The 27,606-nt window shown below is 40.4% G+C and overlaps 1 protein-coding gene across 2 annotated transcripts; it reads left to right on the top strand.

Moving 5' to 3' along the window:
* Window positions 1-3,161: 3,161 nt before the first annotated feature.
* ubash3ba (ubiquitin associated and SH3 domain containing Ba) lies at window positions 3,162-23,789 on the top strand. 2 transcript variants are annotated; one of them, XM_046039826.1, is made up of 14 exons: window positions 3,162-3,960; window positions 17,424-17,477; window positions 17,729-17,915; window positions 18,056-18,254; window positions 18,530-18,699; window positions 19,023-19,231; window positions 20,099-20,243; window positions 20,450-20,570; window positions 20,682-20,804; window positions 20,988-21,080; window positions 21,586-21,730; window positions 21,834-21,940; window positions 22,421-22,530; window positions 22,620-23,789. In XM_046039826.1, exons 1-14 carry the CDS (start codon window positions 3,833-3,835, stop codon window positions 22,755-22,757), a joined length of 1,929 nt encoding a protein of 642 aa, XP_045895782.1. In that variant the 5' UTR covers window positions 3,162-3,832; the 3' UTR covers window positions 22,758-23,789. The 2 variants fall into 2 exon arrangements, with proteins under 2 accessions (XP_045895782.1, XP_045895781.1); XM_046039825.1 differs by having other exon boundaries at window positions 21,834-21,946.
* Window positions 23,790-27,606: the final 3,817 nt, after the last annotated feature.

Raw genomic sequence — 27,606 nt, 5'->3', positions numbered from 1 at the left:
TGCAAATGAGAGAATTAAGAGGTGAAGACAGTCAATCCTTTTCTAAATACTGTTACGTCATTAAAATGCTTACAGGTGCACAGATAAGCAAGGAATCAGAATCAGCTTTTTTGCCAGGTATGTGTACACATACAAGGAATTTGGAATCTGGATTGTACACTATTCACGGTGTGCTTACTTATACAGTAATACAATAATAAAATGACACACAGGCTACAGTATAGAGAACATGTATGTGTATCCTATGTGCAGATATTATGTAGTTGAGGTAGGTGGATTTGGTATACAGTATGAAGAGCTCTGAAACAGAGAACGAGAGAGTGATGAATAAATAAGTGGTGAACAGGTGGCTGATTAGAGACCGTGGTACTGGGTTATTGCACAGGAATTGTTCCTGATACTGAGTCAGTCAGTGATGGCTTGTGGGAAGAAACTGTTCCTGTGTCTGTTGGTTTTGGTGTACAGTGCTCTGTAGCGCCTACCAGAGGGGAGAAGCTGGAACAGGTTGTGTCCGGGGTGAGATGGATCTGCAGCGAAGTTTCCTACCTGTTTCCTGACTCTGGAAATGTACAAGTCCTGAATGGAGGGCAGGTTGGGCCCGATGATCTTTTCTGCAGACCTGACTTTCCGTTGTAGTCTGCTCCTGTCCTTTTTGGTGGCAGATCTAAACCAGACAGTGATGGACATGCAGAGAACAGACTGGACGATGGCTGTGTAGAACTGGATCAGCAGCTCCTTAGGCAGGTTGAGCTTCCTGAGCTGGCGCAGGAAGTACATCCTCTGCTGGGCCTTCTTGATAATGGAGTCAGTGTTGGGCTCCCACTTCAGGTCCTGGGTAATAGTGGAACCCAGAAACCTGAAGGATTCCACAGCAGACACAGGGCTGTTGAGTATGGTGGAGTGGGGGGGCCTAAAGTCCTAAAGTCCACGATCATCTCCACAGTTTTGAGTGTGTTAAGCTCCAGGTTTTACTGGCAGCACCAGGGAGCCAGCTGATCACCGTCCCGGATGAGGCCGATGACTGATGTGTCGTCAGTGAGCTTCAGGAGTTTGACAGATGGGTCCCCTGAGGTGCAGTTGTTGGTGTAGAGGGAGAAGAGCAGTGGGGAGAGCACACACCCCTGGGGGGCGCCAGTGCTAATAGTCCGGGTGCTAGATATGATGTTCCCCAGCCTCACCTGCTGACTCCGCTCAGTCAGGAAGTTTGTGACCCACTGACAGGTGGAGGCTGGCACTGTGAGCTGGGTGAGTTTGGTGCTGAGGATGTCCGGGATGATGGTGTTGAATGCCGAGCTGAAGTTCACGAACAGGATCCTTGCATATGTCAAGGTGTTGCAGGATGTGATGCAGTCCCAAGATGACATCATCCACTGACCAGTTAGCCCTGTAGGCAAACTGCAGTGGGTTCAGCAAGGAGCCTGTAATGTCCTCCAGGAGGGCCAACACCAGTCTTTCAATGGACTTCATGACTACAGATGTCAGCGCCACAGGCCTGTAGTCATTTCATCCAGAGATGGAGGGTTTTTTAGAGACCGGGATGATTGTGGAGCATTTGAAGCAGGAGGGAACACACAGCTCCAGCGATCTGTTGAAGATCTGTGTGAAGATGGGGGCCAGCTTTTCTGTGCAGATTTTCAGGCAGGATGGTGACACCATCTGGGCCAGGAGCCTTCCTGATCTTCTGCCTCTGGAAGAGGTGGTTCACATCCTCTTCACAGATCATGAGTGCAGGTGAGGGGTCAGTGGGGTGGGGGATGACAGTGTGGCAGTGAGGGAAGGTGACTGATTAAAGATGATGGGCGGCGCGGGGGAGGGGTGTGACTGTGAGGGTCACTACTTAATGCATGAACCACTTCCAACACAAATGATCCAATAGTTCATGAAGCATATAGAGCTACACATGAATCAGAAGTGTGACTGTAGATACAATATATTATCTAAAGGCCCCTTGCAACATGTTTCATATCCCCAACATCCCTTTATGTCCATACTTTAGATAAACTACTTTAAAGATGATAATGCAACTTTACTTCTGTTTTTCAAGCAGGCATAGCACACATTTCCTGTCACCTTTGATGGAGCTACACTGAACCCAGTTAACATTAAATATATATGAGAAAATTTTGAGTATTGCTGCAGTGAACATGTCTTTGCATTTTGAAGAATGAAGATTCTCAGCCTTTTAGAGGCTGCATGAGTCCTGATCCTGAAAATGATGGCTGTTGCCCATGTTGAGTTTTTATGACAAAATTATTCTTTTTATTATATGTATTATTCATAACTACATTTATTTGATAGCTTTAGTTACTTTGCAGATTCAGATTAATAATATAAAATATAATCAACAAATTTATAGGTAAAGATAAGGGGGGGGGGACACAAACTAGCAGTTACCATCTGCAACATTAAATTGATGTATAAATACATCACTAATTATAATCTAATAATAAACATAATTCTGAAATGGGCCTTTCTGCATAATCAGTACTTTTACTTTGTACTTTAATTATATGTTGATGCTAATACTTTTTACTTAAGTAACATTTTGAATGCAGGAGTAACAAAGTATTTTTGGTAGTGTTACTTTTAAAAGATGTAAATATTTGTACACAACAACGCTATTAGTTAAGGGAAATAAAGTTGTACCAGGCCATGGTGTCACCACAGACATCAGTATTAAAATAAAATGCACAGGCTACATTTAAATTTAGCAGACTATCACCATCAGCCTATATGCATGGAAAAAGTGTGTCCAGCATTATGGTTTATATGAGTCCTGAGCTTGAACATGATGGTATGGGCTATAATATAAAGCTATGTTTCTTCATTAACAATACCCATTTCACAGAAAACTGTAAAATATTGCAAAGACCATTTCCTCATCGCTACCAGTTATGGGCAGTAAAACCAGTTCTGCCAGTCTATGATGTCATCACAGAATTTCAAAATAAAATGCATACACTTAAATATAGGAATAAAAGTGTTAAGTTATTACGTAAAACAGCTAAAATTTTAGTTAATTAAAAATCTTATATATACATAGGGACATGTTTTCAAAGTTCGCCCCTGAGTTGCTATGGCAACTGATGAATGCGTGTGCCTCCCTTTGCTGCGCACTGCGCATGCGGAGTGTGTCGGACACCAGACAGGAAGTGTGACCAACTTTTTCCACCGTCCAGCCCTACCTCGACACGTTCCATCATACTGCCTCGCCTACTGTGATCAAATTTAGCGCACACGTTTAACCACAGCACGTCTGACCGAGAAAAGTTACTGTGTTACTTTCAGTTTTACCCTTACTTAAATATTTTGCTGTTCTCCCCGCAAACAGTGTACTGTCCCTTTAAGTAAAGCGGCTGCTCATTTGGAGCCTTTCACAGGCTGGACCTCAGCTCACTCAGGACCCATTCATAAATAAGACATCGTATGGAAAGGAAGCTCATATAGCCGCATCTGAATCTTCATTCAGCGGACCGGATGCGAGGGGCGAGCAGGAAACAGACATGCTCACCTCGGTCGGGGACTGTAAATCGGGGGCACGGCTGAGAGAGCAGGATTGACTTCCCATGGCTGACCCCCCTGCTGATGGTTTTGACTTCATGTGCGAGCCGTCAGGAGGCAGCTTCATCCAGCTCAGAGCATTTGGCAAGCTCCGAGAAATGCTCGTTTCCTCGCAGGGTTTGGTGTTTTCTACGCGCTTCCGCTTAACACAAGTCATCCTGGTTTAGACAAGTCTACCGCTCCGATCTTTCTTTTTGTGTTAAATTTTTAATAAATGAAAATACAGCAGAGGAGCATCAGAGGACCTGACATACCGATGGAGCAGTGAGCCATGGCAGCTAAAGAGGAACTGTATGCCAAAGTGACCCCGCGGAGGCAGCGCCAGAGCCGGCCAAGTACCATCAAACATGGGTCCACGCTGGACGTGCTGCTGTCCATGGGCTTCCCCAAGACCAGGGCGTGAGTACACAGCTGCACTCTCCCAAACACACACTGTTAGAGCCTAGTTAAATCGGGCTTCCCAGCAACATCCCTGAAATTTACTCTCTCACCTGAGTTTCATGTCTCTTTTTGCGTGTTTCAGTACTAACATCTGTCAGCATCTCTGCAGCATGTCATTAACATCTGTCAGCAGACTACCCCCCCCCCCCCCCCCCCCCCCCCCCCCCCCCCCCCCCCCCCCCCCCCCCCCCCACGGGGTCATGTCAAATGACCCCTTTTACACTGCAGTTGTTGCTCTTGAGTCCACAGCCACATTGCATCTTCCACAGCAGAGATCTAATGTCACTGTCATTTGAGCTATTGTCTTGAGTTTTGGTCAGTTTTATAGTTTACATTATGTAAGCATCATTTTAATGTTGTAGATAGTGAAGTTGGAGCTATTTTAAACCATTTGATAGAAGTATGTAGTTAAATGTACTGTATAATGTGTAATAATTATATTGTTGTTATACATCTGCAAAGTTCCTAGTAACTGCAATTAAATGTAGCATGTAAGTACTTTCGTCTGAAAAAGGCTACTCGACTATAAAGCACAAGTGCTACTTAGTAAACTACTTACTGTACTTGCTCAAGTAGCGGTACTGTACTTTAGTACAGCAGCATCACTTGTGTACGTGTGCAGTAGTTGTGTGTCTGTGTATGTGCATACCTGTCCATGTGTTCTTTGGACATATTTCCCACTGCAAAAGAAAAATAGGAGAGATACTCTGTGTTTCCTGAGTCATGCAATTCACTCGCCAACTCTCCCTTGTTTTCAATGAAAACCCGATTTTGTGGGCATTCCTGCGTTCCCCTCAACACTTGTTTTCATTCATCCTTGAGAGATGAAGTTGCCAGGAGACAAGCGTGGTGGCTTGTGAATGTAGTCTATGGATTATGTAATTACATTCGAAAATGGCGACCTGTAGTCTGTTTGTGTTTGTGGGCTCAGACATAACATCTCAGTTTCAAAGTTATAAACGTATGTTCAAGTATTTGGTCTACACAGGACCATAGTAGATTGTTTACAAGAATTTCATAAGGCAGGTTGAGAAGTATATGGCATGAAAGTCTCAATATTTGAGACCACAAATCAATTGAAGCATTTCTTTAATAAAAGCAAAAATGAGATCAATTATAAAAATGTCAAATACAGAGATGCTGCTTTGTTATTGAATGGTTAAGTAACTTTAGGGCCATGCAGACATTAACATTTCTAATGCATGTAGTATAACATATAAGTATGCTTGCTGCTTTTACTCCTTGTAACTATCTCATGGTATCTCGTGTCGGGCTCAGACCCGGCACGTCGCACATATTTGTTGTTGATTGTTGATCTTTGTTGCATATTTTTATGTTGTCAGTTTATAAATTTATATGTACACAATATTCTCTTCCGTTGCGTTACTTCTGCACGGCACAGGCCCAGAATAATGCACATGTATATATCTACAACGTTGTTCTTCCATTCCATATTTATATATTTCTACATTTATTTATGTTTACTGTATGTTTGTCTACGTGTAGCACCTTATCACCATAGCAAATTCCTCGTATGTGTAAAACACTACTTGGCAATAAAGCTCCTTCTGATTCTATGTCTTTTAGCCTAGGAAGCTGTGACTTTAGAGTTAAAACACCAGTCACCAGTCACTTTTTCACACCAGCTTAAATCCTTTTACACCTTTTTACATCTCAGCCTCCTCTCACTGTATGAACTCTCCCCAATCACATAATCTATAATCATACCATCCCTTCTTATTGTTCGTGTTGTCAGTGACTCCCACATTATATATCAAGCCTGATGATTTGAACAGCCTCATCTCACCCAAAAGCCTTTCTGTATGTGCAGCGTGCGCAAAAAAAATTGTGTCCCATTGTGTCCCAATCTGAAATAGTTGGCTTTGAGCCTTTGTCAGCAGCGGCGGTAATTTCAGAGCGCCGTGATTAACTCCCAGATCTGTTACTTGATTGGTATCTGAATTGTTTGATGTAAAACTGTCTCCCCTTGTTAAAACCAAAGACTAACATTTAATAATGACTGTTGGCAGTTATCTGAGTTTTGCAAGTGTTGAACAATCTTTCTTCTTTAACTAGACAGATACAGTATCTCCAAAATTAAGCCTTTTTATCCTCCGCAAAACTGGCTAAGATCATCCAGGCTTTCATCATTCCAGAATGCATCTCTCTCTCTTCCTGCCTAATGAACCACTGCAGACAAAATGACATACTGGGTTTGGTTATATTTGCAGACTCGCATCTATTATTTATGACAGACTAATACACTTTGATTTGATTGAGGTTATAAATTTATAATGAAGCAGAATAATGTAGCGTCATTACCTTCAGGCCTGTCTGCTGTGATTCAGTAGAGACATAATAGCAATGATGAAAGAAGATGCATAAAGTTATTTAATACAAAATATGTACATGTAAATTAAATCAACACAGGTGAGGCTGCATGATGTTTGTGCACATCATACAGGGGTGCTTTAGTATGGCTCAACGCCCCTCTCTGGAGCTTATGGCACAGTAGTTATTACAATATACAGAATTAAGTTACAGAGTATAGGTAGGGCTGGGTATTTACGATACGATACCTGACTTTTGACACAGTTACCAAATAGATACATTTTTGATACATAGGGAAATAACATTCTTACATGATTCAAGCTTCACTAATGAATTTTTTAATTAAAATTTTTTATTAAAATTTTACTGTGTAATGTTAAGTGGGTCGCTTGTAATGACGAACCTACAGAGAATTATCTCCTGTCATGGTCCCCCCCCCCCGCCATCTTTATAGAGATGTTTTCTTGTTGCACACTTAGGTGGTGACTTGAAATCACTCGAAATATGTGGGGCCAGAAGTGTGGTGAGGTAGTGATTATTCAGAAGGATGGTTGGTGAACTGCTGTAGCTGGCGAACTAACTGATAACTTGCCCGGTCGGGGTATAGCGCTAGTCAGTCACAATAGCTCCTGGGGCTTCTCTCTACTGTTCTGTTTTCTTCCCCCTGGCTTTTTCTTCACCGTTGCACATCATTTGGTTCAATAAAAATGTGCACATTTTTGCTGTTTTAAATCCTGGTGTGACTGTCACTTGGCCTTTACACCACTTTCATCAGCCCTGTGTCAGAACTTGACAGTTTCCGATACTCTGCTCTTTCCACAGACATATTTTGGTCGGTACCAAAAAACATCCCGCACTCACATTTTCACTACACCTGTGCAGATTGACACTTTCTACTCTTCGGTTCAGCCACCAGCCCAGACACACTGCAGTAAAATATCAAAATAAATGTCTGATTTGCTTTGATATCAGGCCCTTCCTTAGACTTTGGTGGGAGAGGAAGAAGGAATAATAGGAAAATCTGTTCAAACAAGGGCTTCATTGTGTTTGAGGGTGGATGGTTTTAGCCAGTAGGGAGCATGCATCATGTACACACACACTCACACACACACGCGCACACACACACGCACACACACACGCGCACACACACACGCACACACACACACACACACGCACACACGCACACGCACACATACACACACACACACGCACGCGCACACATACACACACACACACTCATACACATACACATACAGAAACAGCCCCTTTAATTGGGCAGGTTTTCTGCTGAGTCATGCAGGAATTGACTAGTGTAATCAGAGCTGGATGGACAGTGGTCTCTCTCCCTGTTCTGATCGTGTCTGAAGGTCGGGAGCAGGTTTGGAAACCAATCCGACTGAGGAGTGACGCCCAGAGTGCTTTGTCGTGTTTTCTCTCAGGTTTGCTGCTCTGACGCAGTTTGGATTTTGGTATAATGAAAACAATTGGATCATTTTTGGTAGGATTAGGAGTCACTTTGGAAGTTTTCACCTTCCTCCCTCCTCCATTACCTGGTCCAACCAGGGCGTTAACCATGAGTTTAGAAACACTGAGGTCAGGCGTTGATGTTTCCCCTATGTTTCCTTTTATTTTTTATATTGTTTGCAGAATTGTACTCCAATTAAAACATAGTTTATATAGTCTATTTCATAGCGTTATTCCTTATTCCTTATTATTATGTCATTTTTTAATTGTGGAATGCAAGGTTCCCCAAGGTTGCTAACAACCCGTCCCCAAAATTCCCAGAACAAATGCTGAAGCCATGACCTCAGTGTCACCAATGGCTTACCCTTTTTATAAATAGAATAACTCTTGGCTGCACCCTCTGTTAAGGACCACTGGGTCTTCTCCTATTTTTCTCAAAAAATTCTTTGAATTCTGTTGTGATGTGCTTAATAGTCCCGTTCATCCCTGGAAACCTAAGTCATCCAGTTTTCCTTCTATGTATAAACAATGTGTTCTCTCACGTTTCTCAAATTGGACCTGAGTAAACAGGACTTCCTTGTATCATTGTGACCTTAGTAAAATAATTATTTTCTTTTGTTTATTGTCTTTGTAAATTGTGCTTGTGCAGTCTTACTCGTGTGTTTAAAGTATAGTATTGGTTTGTTCATCTAAAGTATACAGAAGATACTGCATGTGTGAAGTATATGGGTGTTGCACATATAGAGGAACCGTCTTCGTTATCAGTGGTGCCACTGAAAAAGATGTGTGTGGGTGTGTGAGGTCAAAGTGGTGTGAAGATTGGTTCATGCTTTCAAGCAGAAATATGATGGTGTGTGTGTGCAGTTTTCAAATGTCATGCTTGTGGCCAAAATAACTGGGCACACACACCTTAAAACTGGAAATAACACTTAACACCCTGAAGAGTCCCTTTGTTGCTGGTTGGCTGGACACAGGAAGGAACCTGCATTACTGGCAGAATAATGGTTAAACAAAGTGAAGAGCTGAATTAAACCACTTGATTTAAACAAATGAGGTGCTTCTGAGAAACTTTATAACACCAATGTAAACAGACTGCGGCTCCTTTGTGTCAGCCATGCATAAAGGACAAGCCTACCTCAAAGCAGCTGTGTAAAAACATTTGACTGAAGTAGAAATGCATTTGAAGATGATGCAGGACCCAGGCTTGTATATATTAATCCACTGCAGCTTTGGATTGTTTAGTAACACTGAGGTATAATGTGGTAATTATGAGCAAGGGAAACAGGAAGTTGATGACGAAAATGTAACAGAACATCTTCTGCAACAACGTAGACTGTGTAATGTTTTGGACCAATCACAGATCTTCTCACAGTGAAGCTGGTGTTTGGAAAATCCAACTGCTATACTTTGGTCAGAAAGCCTGTGCTGGATTTTGAGCCTGAAACACATACGGTTCTCCAATATTTTCCAATACTGAAACGATTAATCGATATAATAGTTGACTATTAATTTCCTTTCAAATGACTAATTGATTAATCAACTAATGGTTTCAGCTCTAAACCTCATCATATTAATAATAACCTGAAAGTTTTATTTTTGCTTCAAGAATATGGCCACCTTTCTGAGAGGTCAATTACCACTTAAATATTAAGTAAAGCCCTGAAGTCTCATAATGTTTCCAGTATTGGCTGATTGAACCGAGTAATAAAAAAAGTCTATACATTGAAAATGCCCAAGGTGATGCCTTCACATCGCTGTTTTTTTTTTTAAAGGACAGTCAGTTCAAGATTATACACCCTCATCTTGGTTGATAGTGAGCTCCAGTTTATAAAACGACAGCATGGCTCTGTTTTGCATCATTTAATGGTATTTCTTGAGGCAGCTTTGATACAGATGAAATTGTGTTTAGTCTCACGTGTTTATTGTTTGTTTCATTGTGCTTCTCGAATGAAGACTTCAAAGCCACTTTGGTTACTGAGATATAACTTGGTAATGCACGGAAAATAATTTTTTTCTTTTCACTGTGAAAGCTGTTGTGTGTTCTAGAGGAAGTCATTTCACTCGTTGGCTGTGTAAGCTGTTCTTCTACCTCCGTTTCATAACTCCTGCCTTAACCATAACTACATAACCATTCGCTCTTATCTAACATGCAAAGAAGCGAGAAACCATTTTAATTTTGTGTTACAACACATACCTTATGCACACACGTGACACTTTGGTGCCTGTGCGTTCAGCTTGCAAGAACAAACTCAAAGCTTTTCTTATTTGAGACAGCCAAGAGGAAGTCGCTCATTTCCGGAAATGGCTTGTGACCTTTACTGAGCGCTCTGTTGAGACGGTGGTTTGAGGGTGGCTGAAGTGGGGGATTCACATGTCACTTGCAGATAGAAAAGAATAGTTTGGTGTACTGACTGAGCTATCACATTCTTTCTCATGAAAAGGCCTGTAGATTGCAAATCTTAATCACAATTACTGATTGGATATAATAAATGGTTTAAAATGTTCTTCTGAGACTTCCCTTAATCTATTGAGACATCACTTTCTGGCTGAAATGTGACCTGGAATTCTAATATTCAGGTTAAATTAAAACAAGATGGGCATGATTTAGGTGTTAAAAGTGTTCATAGTAATAATCAATCAGTCATAATCAACATGCCTACCAACCACGACTGTAACTTTCAAAAGTATGCAGTTTCCTTCATATGACACATCCTGGGATTTTGTGGTGTAGGACCTACTGTGTGATGCATCACAGTATTGGCACTGTTCCTCGTGCATTCTTAGTGAAACAGTTGCTTTGTGCACTTTGACTTGTTTCACTGACGTCAGGCAGCGCTAAAAATAACATTCATGCTAAAACAGCGCACCTCTTGTTGGGTTTGACAGAAGCATATATAATCATTTGTTCATACTGAGAAGCTTTATTGAAACAATGACCCTGCGAAGAATATTATTAACATACTTTAGTCACACAAGGGTCCACAGTTCATTTAATGGTGTCACTCTCTGACTTGCTCTGTCTGCCCTTGTGGACTTCTCTTCTCCAGAAATAATGAAGTGAGAAAAGGAGGTTCAACAGTTCCAGACACTGGCTGTACACAGCTGGCTTTGTTAGATAAGTTAAAGACTGAAATGTTGCCCTATCAGCCTGAAAGAAAAGGTTTATAAGTGGACAGCACCAATAGCTGGCCTTGTGAGTGACTTTGCTGACATTAAACAAAATGTTGTGGCCCCAAAAAATTTGTGAAATACATTCATTTTCTTTAGATAGATGAGAAGACTCACGCCACTCTCATGTCTGTACTGTAGCTAAGTGTAGCACAAAGAAGAGGAAACCGCTAGCTTGGAAAAATATTCCTGCTTACACCTCTAATGGTGTCTAATTGCTGTGTCTTTGTGGCAAGTTGCGTGCTATAACTAACTCCAATAGGTCACCGTGCTGCTGGTAGCAAAAAACCCCCAACTACATTAAAAAAACACAACTTGTTCTTTTGGGCTACACTGGCAATTTTTGGTTTGGTGGATTTTGGTTTTATAATATATAATATAATATAACTCTTCTGAATGAAATCAAGTCATTTTGAGGCAGAATCTACCTTTCAGTCAATAAGTAGAGGCTGCAATCACTTTCGGGCAAGTGGAATACTAGATAAATGATCTAGATAAGAGCTGCTGTAGACATTAACGGCCGCGGACGGCAGTCAGTTTTCGTACAATTTCAGGTCTGTTAACACCTTATACAGTCTATATTAACACACAGTCAAAAACGGGTACATTTCCGGGGACAGCTGCAGACGGAAAACGGGGACATATGGTCACCCTAGGTTGCACAAACGAGATTCAACATGTTAATTAATGAGCTTTAGGGGTGATGGCGTTAGCAACGGCTCGGGGGTTTGCTGGCATGCTAATATTATCTACGGAGTCTTAACATTGGATTAGGCATACTGACCGTCAGAGGTAACAGAAAAACCTGGCAAGTGGATCGTTGTTATGTGAGATTACAACCCCTTCACACACAGACAATTAAAAAGTGATTAATGTCATTAATGTCTAAAACTACATATAGCCCTATTAATACACAAGTCATGAGAGTGGTATCGATCTTCTCATTTAACTCTCAGCAAGAATGCGAATAAGCCTGTCTCCCAAAGGTCCCAAATGACTCTTCCTTTTAATATTTACACTAACTTTATTATGTGTAACATATTAATAGTGGCCCTGAACAAAGGCTCTAAGAGATATTACAATTAGAATATCGGTCGTAAGTGTTGTTGCTTTGCTGACATGAAACCATCCCACTTTTAATTATAATATCACAGCCTTGCACACCTTTTTCCCTCTGTCCTTGTGTCCTACATCACATTCTGAACAGATATACACAATTAAAGTGTCATTATTAGTCAGTCATGAGCTTAATTCCAACTGTTTTTTTGTTTTATTGAAAAAGGCTGTAGTGTTTGGTTCGGCGTTGGCTCACCAGGAGTGAGCAGTTGGCCAGACTGGACGTAGGGAGGCACATTTCCTCTGCTGACGGGGCTCTCCTTAGGTTGCAGTCTGGTGTTGGGCAGTGCTCTCAGTGCTGTTAGAGCGTTAAGTGGTTAGTGTTCGCCGTACGCTTGTAAACAGGAAATGTTGTTTTGCCCATACAGCTAAGTCAGGGAGGGGCCCTTGGGAGTATGTAGCTGTGAGTATTAGCGTTAGCAAATACATTTGTGTGTGTGATGAAACAGGGTGACAGGGTTTTGTTAACTTCAGATCTAGATGCTTGTTACTTTTGGCTTTAATTTGCAAGTTCCTTTTTCTTTCTGGGCTAATGTGTGGCCATAAAAGGCTAAAACACTTACGTAGTCAAGTTTTGTCACAATAACTTCAAACACAATGTTCAGAGGAAGTGATCACACTCATGAGATACTTTGAAAAGTGTGCAGATCTTCTGATAAAGCTAAAGCAATAACTTCTCTCTAGCAGCCTGGAAACTATCCAAGTTTGGTAAAAAGGGTCAGAGGTAATAAACAGGCCAAAGAATGTTTACATATAAGAAAAAAATAAATATGCCGCTGTTTAAACACGCAACAGGCAGCCAGAACATTTGATCTGTAGTAGGGTTAAAGAGGAAAGAGGAACTGAAAACACGTGCCATATGTGGGTGAAATAATTGAAAGGCTGTTTCCAATATCACTTGCAGCAGTGGTGAATGTGCAAACGGAGTAAAAGCATCATCTAATAATGGTCACTGTTGTTGATCCACACTGTACAGCTGGTTTGAAGCCATGCCGAATCCAGAGTGTATTTTCTCCCTTTTCTCCCTCTGACTCTCTAATCTTTTTTTTTTATCTTCATCTAGCTGTGAACAGGAAATGCAGTTTATAAATAACTTGCTCAGTTCTTGCTAAGAGCAAAGAAAAGGCCTCCGGATTAGATGCAGTTATTGAGGACAGTTTGCCCATGACTGTGGTGGACTATGGTAGAACAGATAGAAAGGAAATTTCAAACATGAATATTCAGACAAAACAACACAGAATCTGAAATAATTCAAACGCATGTTATTTGTTACATTCAGTGTGAAAAAGACAACACAACCAAGGTCGCCCATGCTTTACAAAAGCCATTGAAATGGGAAAATAGGTGAATAAGGCCCCATCTAGGGGGGCAGAAGCCAGGAATTAAAGGTTTTTTGTTATCTGTTATTTTAATATGTTAAGTTAGTAGAATCTTCTGTAAATTATTGTTGCTGGAAGAGTAAACTGGAGTAAAAAACTGTAATATTGGTATATAGATTAAAGAATAGCTAGCTAACGTTATGACAACTAGCTTGTTGATAAATCAGTAGAGTTATAATGATTGGTCGTGTAGTCGATACCGAACAGTCTCTGATTCCAGCTTCTAAAATGTGTATATATGCCATATTTCTATTACATTAAATTGAATAAACTTGTGTATGGATTCTTGAATCGGACAAAACAAGCAATCTAAATGCGTCAACTTGTGCTTTGGGAAATGGGTGTGATTGGTATTTTTCTGAGTTTTCTGCCATTTAATCAACAAACTATGAATGGGTTAATTGAGAGAATAAACAGATTAATCAATGAAAATAATCTTGAGTTGCAGCATTGTCTTCAGTGTCAGAAACAGAGAGCGGATCAGCAAACCTGGAAGTGAAAGTAGCACACGGTGAAAGTGTTGAGAAAATAGGTTGGAAATATGCTGAGATTTCAGATTGTGTAGTTTTAGTTGTTTATTCAGTCATTTGTACGTGCGTAAGAATGGCTGCATAAGAATGGCTACCGAGGCTGCATTATCGAGAAGGTCCAGATTTTCAGATCAGTAAGACATGTGCATGTGTTGCTTTGTGAAAGAGCACAAGTTTGCATCTCACCTTCAAGGTGGGTCTGGCTGTGTACTATGACTTCCTTCCAGTTTGTCACTTCAGTCTGAGCCAGGCCAGATGTCTTCCTGCTGTCTCGACTTGCTGTTTAGGTTCACAAGAAGGATATGTTGTTTTTTTTTTTAAATGAACTTGACTGCGTGCAAAAGCTGACTGCCAGAAATACAAGGAAAGTCAATAATGTTTAAATTAAACTGAGAAATTAAATAAATGAATAAGCCTACAAAAATGTTTGAATAAATATGTACATAAATTAAAGTACAAAAGAAATAAAATGTGTCTTATAAAAGTGCGGGGAAAGGGGATTACTTAAAGTACATTTATAAGGACTTGCTTTGTTTTAATGAATTTTTACTACCAACATGTGCAGTGTCACAGTGAATTCTAAATATTTTATTTCAATATTCTTTTGAAATATCAGTTTTTAGAGTACTCCTGCAGCAGATATTTTCTTCTAATGGGATCAGGGAAACTACAACGGCGTATTAGGACCATTGTAGTGAGAAAGAGATGGGGGAGATAGGGGGGTAATAGAAAAAAACGATAAAATAACCTGTATTTTCTCTGAGATTAAAGTGTTTTAAATGGTACTTGGCGTTGTGGTGTGATGATGATTTTTACTGACATTAAAAACCATGTTCTACATGCCCATATCAGTTGTAATTTCAATCTTATTTTCAGTTTTTAGAGTGACTTCTGTCTAGGGACTACAGATGCAAAATAGTCCCTTGGCTCTTTTATGGCAATGTTTAATAATGCTCAATGTCTGTGTTAAATAAACCAAAAAATAAAATAAAATCAGAAAATAAGTAAGTGGAATTAAATTATTGTAATGTTTTCTGTATTCTAAATATGCACTGTGCAGTATTTCGTAGGAGAAAAATTAACTAAATATAATAAATATAAATATTGGCTCAGATTTGAATTGGCAGATAGTCAGTATTAAAGGATTAGCAGCAACTATAATCATTTCATTTATTTGTGTTTTGTATTGTATTATAAGTATTGGCAGAGACAGCACAGTGTCTTTTTCATATGGATTTAGCCATGCCAAGCCATTCCCACTGTTTACTGTTTGTCATGTCCCACATCAATGAGAAAACATGGCAAGCATCACCATGCTGCGTCTCCTGCTTGATGCTGTTATTATTATTTATACCGGGAACAGGGTTTCTAGTAATTTCAGCAGCCTAAAAAAGAGCAGATTAAATTCAAGCAAACCTTGTCTCCTCTCTGTGAGCGCAAGACCTTTTCTATTATTCCATGTCACAAGGTTCTCATAAAATACTGCAGCGATAAGAAGCAAGACATCCAATGGTCTAGCCTGGATTGGATTTTGTGACGTCTCAAGTCACATCTGCTTGTAATCCCATCATGCCTTCTGAGAGAAAATCCCCTTCTTTTCCTCCTCCACACAGCACCAGGTGGAATCTCTGAATAAGATGACTGTAGCCAGTAAAGGACTCTCTGCCTTAAGCCTTCCACATGCAGGAGTGGTTTATACTGTAGGAATCAAAATGGAACAAATAGGTAAAATGTTGTAGTTGTCATCTTATAAGCCTGTTCAAGTGAACGAACAAGAGACTGTACTTCTCTGTCTTTGGAGCTTCTATGTAATTCAAGTTCGCCCTGCATATATTTGTGTGTGCATGTTGTAGTAGATCCGTGTGAACCATCTGTTAGAGTGCTGTAGCCTTGGCGTTCCCATCCTGCACGCTGTGCTCTGTCCGGGCACACTGCCCCAGGGTTTGGGGACTCTGGCGTATCTAGGACCCTCTCAGTGGGACAAATGTAAAAATAGCTCATTCAATTTGAACACTAGAGTGGCACAATGAACGCTGTCAACGTCGCAGGAACATCTCTGTATCTATATCAAACAGCGGCTCTTCGATGGTGCAGAAAACAACACGTTTTGCACGTTCTTTTAGCTTTGATATCACTCACAGTTCTGCTGCTAAGAAGCTTGGAGCAGTGACAAGCAGGCCTGTCTTCAGCAATGGCACACTTACCTTTTAAATAAAACATGGCATTATTTTTGTATTTTGGCTATCTAAGTTAGTGAATGGGTGATTAAATCTCATTGACTTTGGGCTGTGCTTTGTTTTCACACAGTGTACAAAGAACTTCAACTGAAAGGAGAAGGGATTGTGTGGCTTGTAGTTAAGCGAATGCTGAGGAGAAGATGTGCAGTTACTCAAAAATGCATTTCCTGTTGCTTCATAAAGAAATGACACGTGTTCTCTTACTGTAGTTATTTCAGGGATATATCAGGGATTTCATTCTTTTTTTTACCTCATAAAACAGATAAGCAAAAATTAAAGGCCAATCTTTGCCAAAGTGGCAACACAGGTTTTTTGGGTTGTATGGGAGTTACACGCCCATATACTTTTGGTTGCCACAACCCCTTACCATAATCATAAAGTACACACTACACACACAATATACACTGATTTAGGAAAATTAAGTGGATGGGTTTTGCTAATGTGTGCTAAATCTTCGCAGACAAGGCCTTCAGAATTGCAGTCACATCTAGATGCTCTGAGTTGTTTCTCTCAGAGCCAAAGAGAGCTGCTCGAATCAGTGAATCCCTTCAGAGGCAGCCCACAATACCAGAGGTTTTATAAAAAGACACTAATTAGATTTTGAGCACTCAGGAGTAATCACGCAATCAGCTCTCTTTGGTTTCAGGAAGAAAAAAAAGAGTCAGACTTTATGAAATGACACAGATAAATCATGTCATAGGATGTGGACACTGCCTTTGACACTAAAACACAAGACAATAATAATTATATGTTTCTCGTATTTAGCAGGTCTTAATATTATGACATTTGGCTGCTGCAGCAATGAATTGTTAACCGAGACTTTGAGCTGCCAGAAACCCTCTTGTCTGTAACACAGTGGTCGTTACTTAATCATGGACTGAATCACTTGTAAGACAGTCGTGTTCGGATTCAGTTTCATGTTAAATCCAGATTTTAAAAAAAAATTTTCATAGCAAAGAATATGGCCCTTTCATGTCTGCATCGCAGCTGTTTCATGAACGTCTGGTGTGAATAATGAACTCTCCTGTTGTGAATTATTGTGTGCTTGTTGTTATGTTACTGCTCTCTTGGGCTGTTTGATCTTTGTCCGTTGTCATGTGGAAGCACAGCAATCTCCTCCTAATAAACATGGGCCGGAAGAGAAACTATTGATTTTGTGACTGTGCTTTGATCTCCCTTTCTCTTTCTCTTTGCAGCTTGAAAGCTCTGGTTTCGACAGGAGGGAAAAACGTCCAAGCAGCTTGTGACTGGTGAGAGCAGCACATACTTTTACACACATGCTCTCTCGCAGTCACTGATGCTCAACCAGATTGCAAATAGACACTCTAGTGAGGGTGAACACCACATCTACTGACCTAACTCAACATTGCACTGACGTGTCACTGCGCTGTTACAACAGCGCTGCCCTCTGCTGGATGTTAGCCGTCCTCTCGCCTTTTTATGTCCCACTTTTTTTTTTTGCTCACCATCTTCTTCTTGTTGGCCACATCTGTCGCTCCAGGCTCTTCTCCCACGTGGATGACCCGTTCTTGGATGACCCTCTGCCCAGAGAGTATGTGTTATATCTGCGACCCAGTGGGCCGCTGCTTCAGCAGCTCTCGCACTTCTGGCAGCAGTCCCGCCTCTCCTGTGGCAAGAATAAGGCACACAACATCTTCCCCCACATCACCCTCTGCCAGTTCTTCATGGTCAGTGCCAGTCTAATTTTGTGTATGTGTGTCTGCATGTCAAATGACATGGGAGCGCTGTTCCTTAACTCTGCAACATATTGCCAGTTTAAAGCAGTGGTACGTTTGGTGACTTCCTGTTTCTCTATCTCTGTGCTCAGTGTGCCGATGGGAAGGTGGAAGCTCTGTGCGACGCTCTCCAGACCACTGTGGCCAAGTGGAAGGCTCGCATACCCACACCCCTTCCACTGGAGCTCTATACCTCTTCAACCTTCATTGGCCTCTTTGTGGAGGAGCAGGTGGCGGAGGTGCTGAAAGGTTTCGCTGCAGATTTTGCCACTGAAGCGGCAGCTAAAGCAGGTTTGAGTCCCCTTTTGTCCCTTTGATGAAAATGACAAAATTAATGATGCAGTTCAAGAAGCTCTCATTTGGATATTTAAAACTTCATATGTGGACTAATTCCTTTTACTGAAATCGTATTTTTGGGATGAGCCGAGCACTATTTAAATATTTCTGTTGGTGGAGAACCGCTATAGTTAAAAGAATGTAAAAGGAAAATACATCTTTTGTCCTGAGAACGTGTGTGTAGATATATACATCTGGTGTGCACATTTCACTCTTTTTCTTTTGTTTAGATGTTCATGTGGAGCCCCACAAGAAACAACTTCATGTCACGTTGGCATACCACTTCCAAACCAGTCACCTTCCAGTTTTGGAGAAGCTGGCCAAAAGCGTGGATGTGGCTTCAGGCTGCGACTGGCTGGCTGTGCTCTACTCCCGGGATATTCGGTTTGCTAATCATGAGGTACATTTATTCATTTAGCCGACACTTTTATCCAAAGTGACAATAGCTATACATGTCAAAGGTGGCACGCCTCTGAAGCAACTAGTGTCTTGCTCAGGGACACAATGGTGGATGGGTCACAGTTGGGGTATTGAACCTGGGTCTCTCACACCAAAGGCATGTGTCTTATCCATTGCGCCATTGCCATTCCCTAGGGAGACTTGCTCCCTTTGAAATTAGTACTTCCGCGTTACACTTGTCTATTTTCTTAACATTAGGTGAAAGAAAAGTTGCTAAGATCCTAATTATCAGTCTAATGGCTGTCAACCATCTCCCCCCTGTAGACACTGCAAGTCATGTACCCGTATTCGCCTCAGAATGACGATGAGCTTGAGCTGGCGCCAGGAGACTTTATCTTCATGTCTCCAGTGGAGCAGACCAGTGCCAGTGAGGGTTGGGTGTTCGGTACCTCGCTGGGCACGGGGCTGTCGGGCCTGCTGCCTGAGAACTACGTCAACCGTGCTGATGAGTCTGACACCTGGGTTGTCCATGGGTAAGAAGGGGAGTACAATATTCAACATGTGCACAAGTCTGTTGTTGCGTAAGGAGCCATGCTGGGAGGCCGAGGAGGCAGATTAGTGTAATGAAGTGCACATGCAGTATAGTAACAGCACTAGCAGATTATCACCGAATGCCTCTCAAAGCCACCAAGTCCCCTTTGGGAACCACTTCATAAAGATGTCACTGGTATCTCAAAGTGACAATTCACAAATCCCCAAATGCACACAAATAAGGGGACGTTTCCTGGCTGACTGGAAAGATTAAAGGGAAAGACGAGAAAATTAATCGTCTTGTTGACCTGCTTCCTGACTACCCCTTCGACTGGGCTTCTTTGCCCACAGTATTACACGCCTAGAAACTATTACTATTAATATGTGACAGGAAAAAGTCACAAAATGCCAAACAATGCAGGTGCATTTTGAAATGTTGCTTACAAAATACAAAATACTGCCACAGAAATTATTTAATAGTGTCGGGGGCATCCTCTATGCTAATTTCACCCTCACACTCCATCATGCTGATATCGTGAGACAACTTTTCACCTCGATAAGAAACACTGTCAAGTTTTAATATCGCGAGACACCCCTGGAAACAATAGAATTTCCTTCCTCCTTCCGTTCATTGATTTTTTTTCAAGATACCTAAACCACACTCTTTAATCCCACTTTGACTTGTGCACCCTACTTTTGCTTATTCCTGTGTTTTAAGGCCATGTTTTGTATGCCTTGCGCTGTTGTGTTCTTGATTGTGCGTACATCTTGTTTAATTCTTATTCCTCCTCTGTACTGTGGTTAAACTGTGTCGTGTTTAAAGTGCTCTATGAAAAAAGCTGAATTCTCTGTGTTTGTCTGATCCTCAGGTCTCACTCTGTTCTGAACTGTGCCTCTCCGTCTAACTCCGGCAGCGCTGTGGGTGGGTTATTATTTGATGGACAGCTGAATGACAGTCTATTTGACAGTCTCATGGATCCTCCCAGCCTCACCGGCCTCTGTCCTCCTATGCAGGTACAGCGTTCGTGTATTATGTGAATTTTTTAATGACTTGCAGGGGGAAAAAATGTATCATCGGAGAGAACATAATGAACGTAACTGAGTGTGTTAATACCAGTAATTACTGTGTATGCTTCTGGAAGGAGCTTGATTAATTGATTGATTAACGCTGTGCAACGTGTCTCTTATGCCTCACAATTTAAAATGAATTTTTATATCAGGTGTCAAGGCCAACTAATCAGTCCTCCTCGTCCAAGATGAGACTGTTTGTGTGTCGCCACGGGGAGAGGATGGATGTGGTGTTTGGGAAACACTGGGTAACTCAGTGCTTTGACTCCAAAGGTTAGCATGCAAGGGAGATTTATAATGCATTTTTATACTGCAGGCTTACATTAGACACTTTGGAATGAAGTATTTACTTCTTCTGTAACATTCTCATTTGTGTTTGTGTAGGCCGATACATTCGCTCTAATCTCAACATGCCAACCAGCCTGCCAGCTAGAATTGGAGGTCACCGGGACTATGATAAAGATTGTCCAATTACTGTGTTTGGCTCCACCCAGGCCCGGCTTGTAGGTCAGTAGATTTTATATACAGTTTGTTTTGATGTTGTATGTGTAAAAGAGGTCATATACCGTATCTGCAAAGTTACCATAAATTACTAAAAGCTTTTTAGGGATTGTTAAATACAGTATGGATGATGTTTGCCAAATTATATAACAATTAAAATGGCTGACACTGTGTTTTGGTCCATCCCAGGTGAAGCCCTGTTGGAAAGCCACGCGGCGATAGACTTTGTTTACTGCTCTCCTTCTCTTCGCTGCGTCCAGACTGCCCAGCACATTTTGCAGGGTAGGACCTCATCTTCATTCTCTTCATCAATACTCCAACCACCATAGCTGACAAGTTACAAAGCATTTATTCAGATTCCTTCGGCTGGCATGTAATGTTTACCTTTCACTTATGTTGAAGTTACTGCTGCATGATAATATTGGATTTTTAGTGTTAGTTTTTGGGTCTTAAACCTTCAAATTGGCTCAGATCTATATATCTATTATATAAAGCTCTAACAAATTACAGCACACCCTCTGTTGTACCAAGAGACATTATTAGGAAACAAAATGGACAGGGGAACAAAGGGGTCTTACTTCTCTTTACCATTCAGTTACACATTCATTCACATTCCCGTCATGTTATTTAGTTACTCTTATAGCACCAAGCCTTAGATTTCATGTGAAACTGTATTTATAAAATTTTCAGTAAAAGTTAAAAAAGAGCAAGGTAAAATGAAATGGCAGAGTAGATGCACGGTGGGAGCTGATTATTGACAGCCTCTCTCTGTGTTTCGCTCTGTCAGGTCTCCAGCAGGAGGGAAAGACAAAGATCCGTGTGGAGCCTGGATTGTTTGAATGGACCAAGTGGGTTTCAGGCACATGTTTACCCGCCTGGATCCCCCCAGCTGAGCTGGCCGCTGCTAACCTGAGTGTGGACACAACATACAGGTCCACAGCAACACCAGTACTACAGGATACATCTATAGCTTTTATCTGTGATTGTCTGTGTGCAATTTACTATAACCTTCTATATCTCTCGTTTTGTCCCTAGACCTCTTTTTCCCATAAGTAAGTTGATGGTGTCAGAGTCCTATGACACATACATCAGCAGGAGCTTCCAAGTAACCAGAGAGATCCTGGCGGAGTGCAAAAGCCTGGGTAAAGGTTTGTTAAAGAATTGTGAACATGTATCCAGGGTTTTAAATTAATAACAACTTTACTACGCACCAAATGTTGCCAACATTTACTCCCTACAGTGGCCACTTTCTTTTCAAGATCTTTACATTTGAATGCTTCATGTTTTAAATGTAATCTTTGGCGGCCACTGTACACACACAGCATGAGCCAATATAATCTAAAATAAATAATGGGCTGCTGGTCCTACACAAAGAACCATACCTGACTCTACACTCTATACCATAAAACCTTATAACTCATTGTATAAAAACATTACCTTTTTAATAAGCACTTTGTTTTTAGCTTGCCGGCCTTCTGAATCAAAATGTTTCATTTGGATATCTATATAAAAGTACATGTTTTAAAGAACGTGAACATTTCAAGCAGCATGTTATCCACCGCTACAGAATTCTAATTGTATCCGTGGAATATGGTTCTCTGTTCTCTACCTCTTGCACGCAGGAAACACGGTCCTGATTGTGGCCCATGCTTCCTCCCTGGAGGCTTGCACTCGCCAGATACAAGGCCTCAGCCCCCAAAACGCCAAGGACTTTGTTCAAGTTGTCCGAAAGGTCAGTTTGCTGCTTTAGTTACACACTTCAATACTCTCCTCTAATGCTTTTTCTTCGATAAAATGCACATCTGTCTCCTCTTTATGCAGATTCCATACTTGGGTTTTTGTGCTTCTGAAGAAATGGGAGAGACCGGGATTTGGCAGCTGGTCGACCCACCCATCTTGCCTCTGACACATGGACCCAATCACAGTTTTAACTGGAGGGAAATGCTAATGCAGGACTAAAGGATATGCTGTTTGGCTCCCTGTCTTGTAGTGGTCCCAAACTGCTGAAAAAATATTTATTTTTAACCCACACTTCTATAAATCCTGCCCAACTACCAAAAAAAAGAAAGAAAAAAAAAATCACGTCTGGCTTCCGTCACAGACATCATGCAAAAAAAAAAGTAATTGAAGCAAATGTATTCAGACGCACTGCTCAGGAATGAGAAAATACAGTTTGTGTGGAGATGAGCAAAAATGAGCTACAGATTTTGGGGCAGTTTTTCGCATTTCCGTCAACGTTCTACTTCTTAGCCCAAAATGTGGAGGTGCTACGAGAAATCAGGTTTTATGCCATGAGAAGGGGTCATTAAGCTCCGTCTGTGGCCCATCCTCAGGCGGGGCAGTGAAGACTTTGTGTTCTGCTGCCGACTCACACACTGTGACAAGAATTAGACGAGAAAGACTTGTACCACAGAATTATTTTTCCATGTGTCAGAAATTATTATTTAACTTGTAGCTACGACTCTTCCTGCAAAAAAAAAAAGCACAAAGAAATGTAGACAATCAGACGGAAGAACTGATCTTCATTGTTTCTGGTGCCGATGTAGGTAGGTTATGACACCTGTTTTATTCCTGTAAATGTCATATCATTAAGTGATTCTTCTAAGTTAACATTTATGTGCCCACATCATTCCTTTATCCTTTCTGTAAGGCCCTGATCCACAGGTATTATGTGGAGGCAATTCAGTTTTGATTACCACCACAGGAGCAACCAAGGTAATATGGCTGAAGAAAAATTATATAATGAAAAACAGACCGCTGTTGGTTGTCCAGGTGCACTGACTAAAACCTTTGCTTGTTTATCATGACTCTGACACTCTCAGTAAGCCTGATAACCAGGCTGCTTATCACACACTTGTTGCATTTTTTTTGGTCATGCCAGATGATTTAAGTGCTTACTGCCTATACCAATAATATGATGTATGACTCAGATCAAATCTATCAATACTCTCAAAAATGAATAAAGCAAGGTTGTGGAGTTATGAAGGCTTATACGTAGCCTGTGCCATGTGTTCTGTGAAGACATCACTTCTACATTAGTGGGAATTGCTCTTAATTTTTGGTTCTGTTTCAAACAAACTGCAGTGAGGCTGTTCTTAAAGAAAATAAACATGAGTGGGCGTTGCAGTGCACAACTAACACTGAAACAGTCTTGCAGCAGTGTCAGTACGCTGTTGATGCAGCCATTTGCCACTACATGTAAGCAAAAGTGAGGAAACATAATCCGATCAGCCCTAAGGTGCCCACTGAGAGAGGAAGTGAATAACACTGATTATCTTGTTAACATGACACCTGTCAGTGGGTGGAATATATTAGGCAGCAAGTGAACATTGTGTCCTCATGGTTGATATGTTAGAAGCAGGAAAAACGGGCAAGCGTAAGTATTTGAGTGACTTTGACGAGGACCAAATTGTTCTCCAAAATGGTCTGCAGTGGTCAGTACTTATCAAAAGCAGTCCAAGGAAGGACAAATGGATCCAACAGGCTACTGTAGGTCAAATTGCTGAAAAAGTTGATGCTGGTTTGGGTAGAAAGGTGTCAGAACACACAGTAAATACACAGTGGAGTCCATGCCTGGACTGGTCTGGGCTGTTTTGGCGGTAAAAGGGAGACTTAATGCTTTTGACTTTGCAGTGCAGGGATAATGGATTTACGGATTAGGAACATATGGAAAACCCTTTTACAGCAGACATTTTGACTTGTCATAGCAGGAAAAGCACAGGTGGAATGAAAAACATTAGGACTGGCTCAGATCCATTAGGTGTCCCAGTAAGCTGTTGGTGAGCCAGCATGCACCATACCTGGGCATCCCCCAACTTGCCCTATGTGTAATGCAGTCATCATTAATGGTATTAAAATGGTATCTGTGCTAAATGTCTGCGCTGAAAGGGGTCTAAATTTGATCTGAGACTCTGGATTCTGGAAAAGAAAAAATTAAATTCAAGAATTGTTATTTTTAATGTTATTTGCTCTATTCTCACAATTCTTACTTCTTACTCAGATTTTTAACAAAGCAAAGTCTTACTTGTTTTCTGGGAATTTGCCTTTTCTTCAGGCCATTTAAACCCTCTACTCTCTGTAAGAAGAAGCACTTGGGGACAGTTCGGACCCTGACATGAATCTCTGCTACCTTTAATGAGCTTGAAATACTTTCAGGAAAATAGAGATAGGTTACAAAATATGGTGTACGAAGCAGTAACTTCTGCAATAACTGAACAGACAAGTACTTCGGGCACACTCCATTTAGCTAACTACCTACATTAACATCGCCGTTAGCCTTCAGTGGAGTTTCCGTCTCTTGCTAACGCGGATGAGGCATTTTTTTTGGTTCATGTAACTTTAACGTGCTTGTTAGTTGTCTGCTGAAAACGTGAACTTTGACACCTTAATTTTTGTCTGTGGAAGCATCAAGAAAACGCCAGCCTTACAGGTAATTGTAGTGTAACGTTAGTTTCAGAGTAATTAAAACAAAAACAATTAGTGAATATTAACATTACACGTTGACAACGACAACATTGACCCTTGACAGCCTTAACTGTACAAACATTGATCTAAAACTTCGAAATCACTTTTTTAAGTTACTAAGTTTGACCACATTCATTAATGTTATATTTGAAATACTTTCTTTCTTGATTAAAATATATGTAAACATGTAATAAATATTCTGAAATATGAGAGTCTGTTGTGACTAACGTTATATGAGGCATCACTATAATTCAATGAGAATTTATTATGAACGAACCTTCTGTGAGCTGAAATTTTACTCATTAAACTCAATACAACATGTTCCTGGTAAAACTTTGTTCTCTGATAGTATAACGTTAAATGATTATATTTGGTTAGGCCTACTTGGTAAGGTTGGCTCGTGTTTCAAAATACTATAAAAATAAATACAGACGAATAAATGATGACCAAACGCACTAGAGAAGACTAGACTCTCACACAGTCTCAGTGTGAGACAAACACTAGATGGTGCTATTTGATGACCAATATCCGTTAGCAGTCTTTTATTATTAATCTACAAACAGGCACATTTGAACTGTAAGGGCCAGCAATTTCTAAACTTGTGGATTGTGTGCACTAACTTCCAGAGGTTCTTTGTTTTATCTGATGAGGCCATTAGCGATTGGATATAACGTTATAAAGAGTGTCGATATGATATTTAACACCCTGTGAAAAGATTTTCTTCTTCATCCAACCTGGTAAGGAGTGATGTTTGAGACTACTCTGAGGAAACTGCAAAGCATTTGTAAAGATAAAAGCATCAGAAAAATGATCTAATTCATATTAATAATTCATATAATAATTCATTTTTAATTAAAGATAATAATAAACTAGTTTGGATTATTCTATTGAGAGACAAATGACAGAGATTACTGCAGACTAATCCCACTCAAACAGCTGATACCAAAAGATATCTGAAACATTTACATGCATTCCTCATAAAATAAGTACAATAAGTTAGCGAACACCAACATCCTTGCAGGAAGCAGGTAGGTAGGTGTTCAGTGACGTCTACATTGGTGAACACTTTGATTGAGATTGGTTCTTGACTCAGTTTCCATTGTTATTCATGAAAGTTAGGAAATTTGAAAAAAAGGAGTAGCAGTGTTAGTGATTTGCAAATATTTTTTGTCATGTATTTAAAGTACTATAAGTTAATGAACAGCTTCTATTTTTTATTTGATATAGCCCATTGCATTTTATTGGCAAGTGGCCATGGTATAAGCGGGATCCCTTACATAAAGAAGTGATAATCAATAACTTAATAAATTTCCAATCTCAATTTATTAACTGATTAATTCAATTGTAATTTCTGTTTCAATATTCTGGCTAAATAAATAATTATTTAAGAATGTATTCATAAAATACTTTATCAAAAAGCTTTTAAATTTTTGCTCTGAAAATGTTAATTTACTAATGCTTCTTTCATCATATTCCATCTCTCTTACTGTTAACAGTGTTCCTTTTATTCACACTAAAATGTAAATGCACCTCCATTTAAATTTGAATTATACAGGCACTTTGCCACTTTGTATTTTCTATCATCTGAGCCTTCCAGTAATTAAATTATCTCTGAAACCTCCTATGTACTGTGATTTGAGCTTTGAGTCAGAGATTATCCAAGAGCTGTATTTAGAACTGGTATTACTACTTGGGAATATGTTGTTGCCCCACAGGTAGGATTTTTATCATACCAGATACAGATATTCTAAATCTGGTTTGTTACCTTCTCAGTTATAGATTTGATTCAGTAGAGAAACTGGTACAGGAACATGGCCCTCTCAGCTGTGCTACTGCTGTACAGTATGATAGATAATAACCAATGTATCTCAGCTGTGTTGTAGCATGGAACAGGATGAGAGCAAATGTTTGGTATTTTTTACTTAAGTCTGCATTAACAGATTTTTTCACAACAGTGACATATTATCACCTTTATAAAGTTCATAGGTTGATTGTAGTTGCAAACAGTTACCTATTTACACATCCAACTGACATAAAACAACATTAGCATTCATTTAGAGTTGTGTTTCTGACCAGCTGACAAACTTAAGTCCAACATTCACTCTCCTTTTAGCTTTTTTTTGGTCTCCACCATCCACTGTGGGAAATATCTGGCTCTTTAGTTGCCCGATGCTCCACTATGTTCACTAGCCAGTGAAGGCAGCCTTACTTTGTCTGTCTGCTGTTTGGTGTTGGGCAGGTAGAGTACAAGTGTTTTTATCAGAGCTTTTTGAATTAAAACTGCTGCCCGCTTCGTCTGGAAACAAACAAGGTTGATGAGAGTAGTTACAGTGAATCAAAACAG

The sequence above is a fragment of the Micropterus dolomieu genome, linkage group LG23, assembly GCF_021292245.1.
Source record: "Micropterus dolomieu isolate WLL.071019.BEF.003 ecotype Adirondacks linkage group LG23, ASM2129224v1, whole genome shotgun sequence".
NCBI lineage: Eukaryota > Metazoa > Chordata > Actinopteri > Centrarchiformes > Centrarchidae > Micropterus > Micropterus dolomieu.
This window is presented reverse-complemented; position numbering and strand designations above follow the sequence as displayed.

Coding starts and splice junctions, on each gene's coding strand:
- ubash3ba (XM_046039825.1), top strand. CDS start 3,833: ATGGCAGCTAAAGAGGAACTGTATGCCAAAGTGACCCCGCGGAGGCAG. Junction 18,255..18,529: donor TGAAGCGGCAGCTAAAGCAG/GTTTGAGTCCCC, acceptor TCTTTTGTTTAG/ATGTTCATGTGGAGCCCCAC. Junction 21,947..22,420: donor GTGCAAAAGCCTGGGTAAAG/GTTTGTTAAAGA, acceptor TCTTGCACGCAG/GAAACACGGTCCTGATTGTG.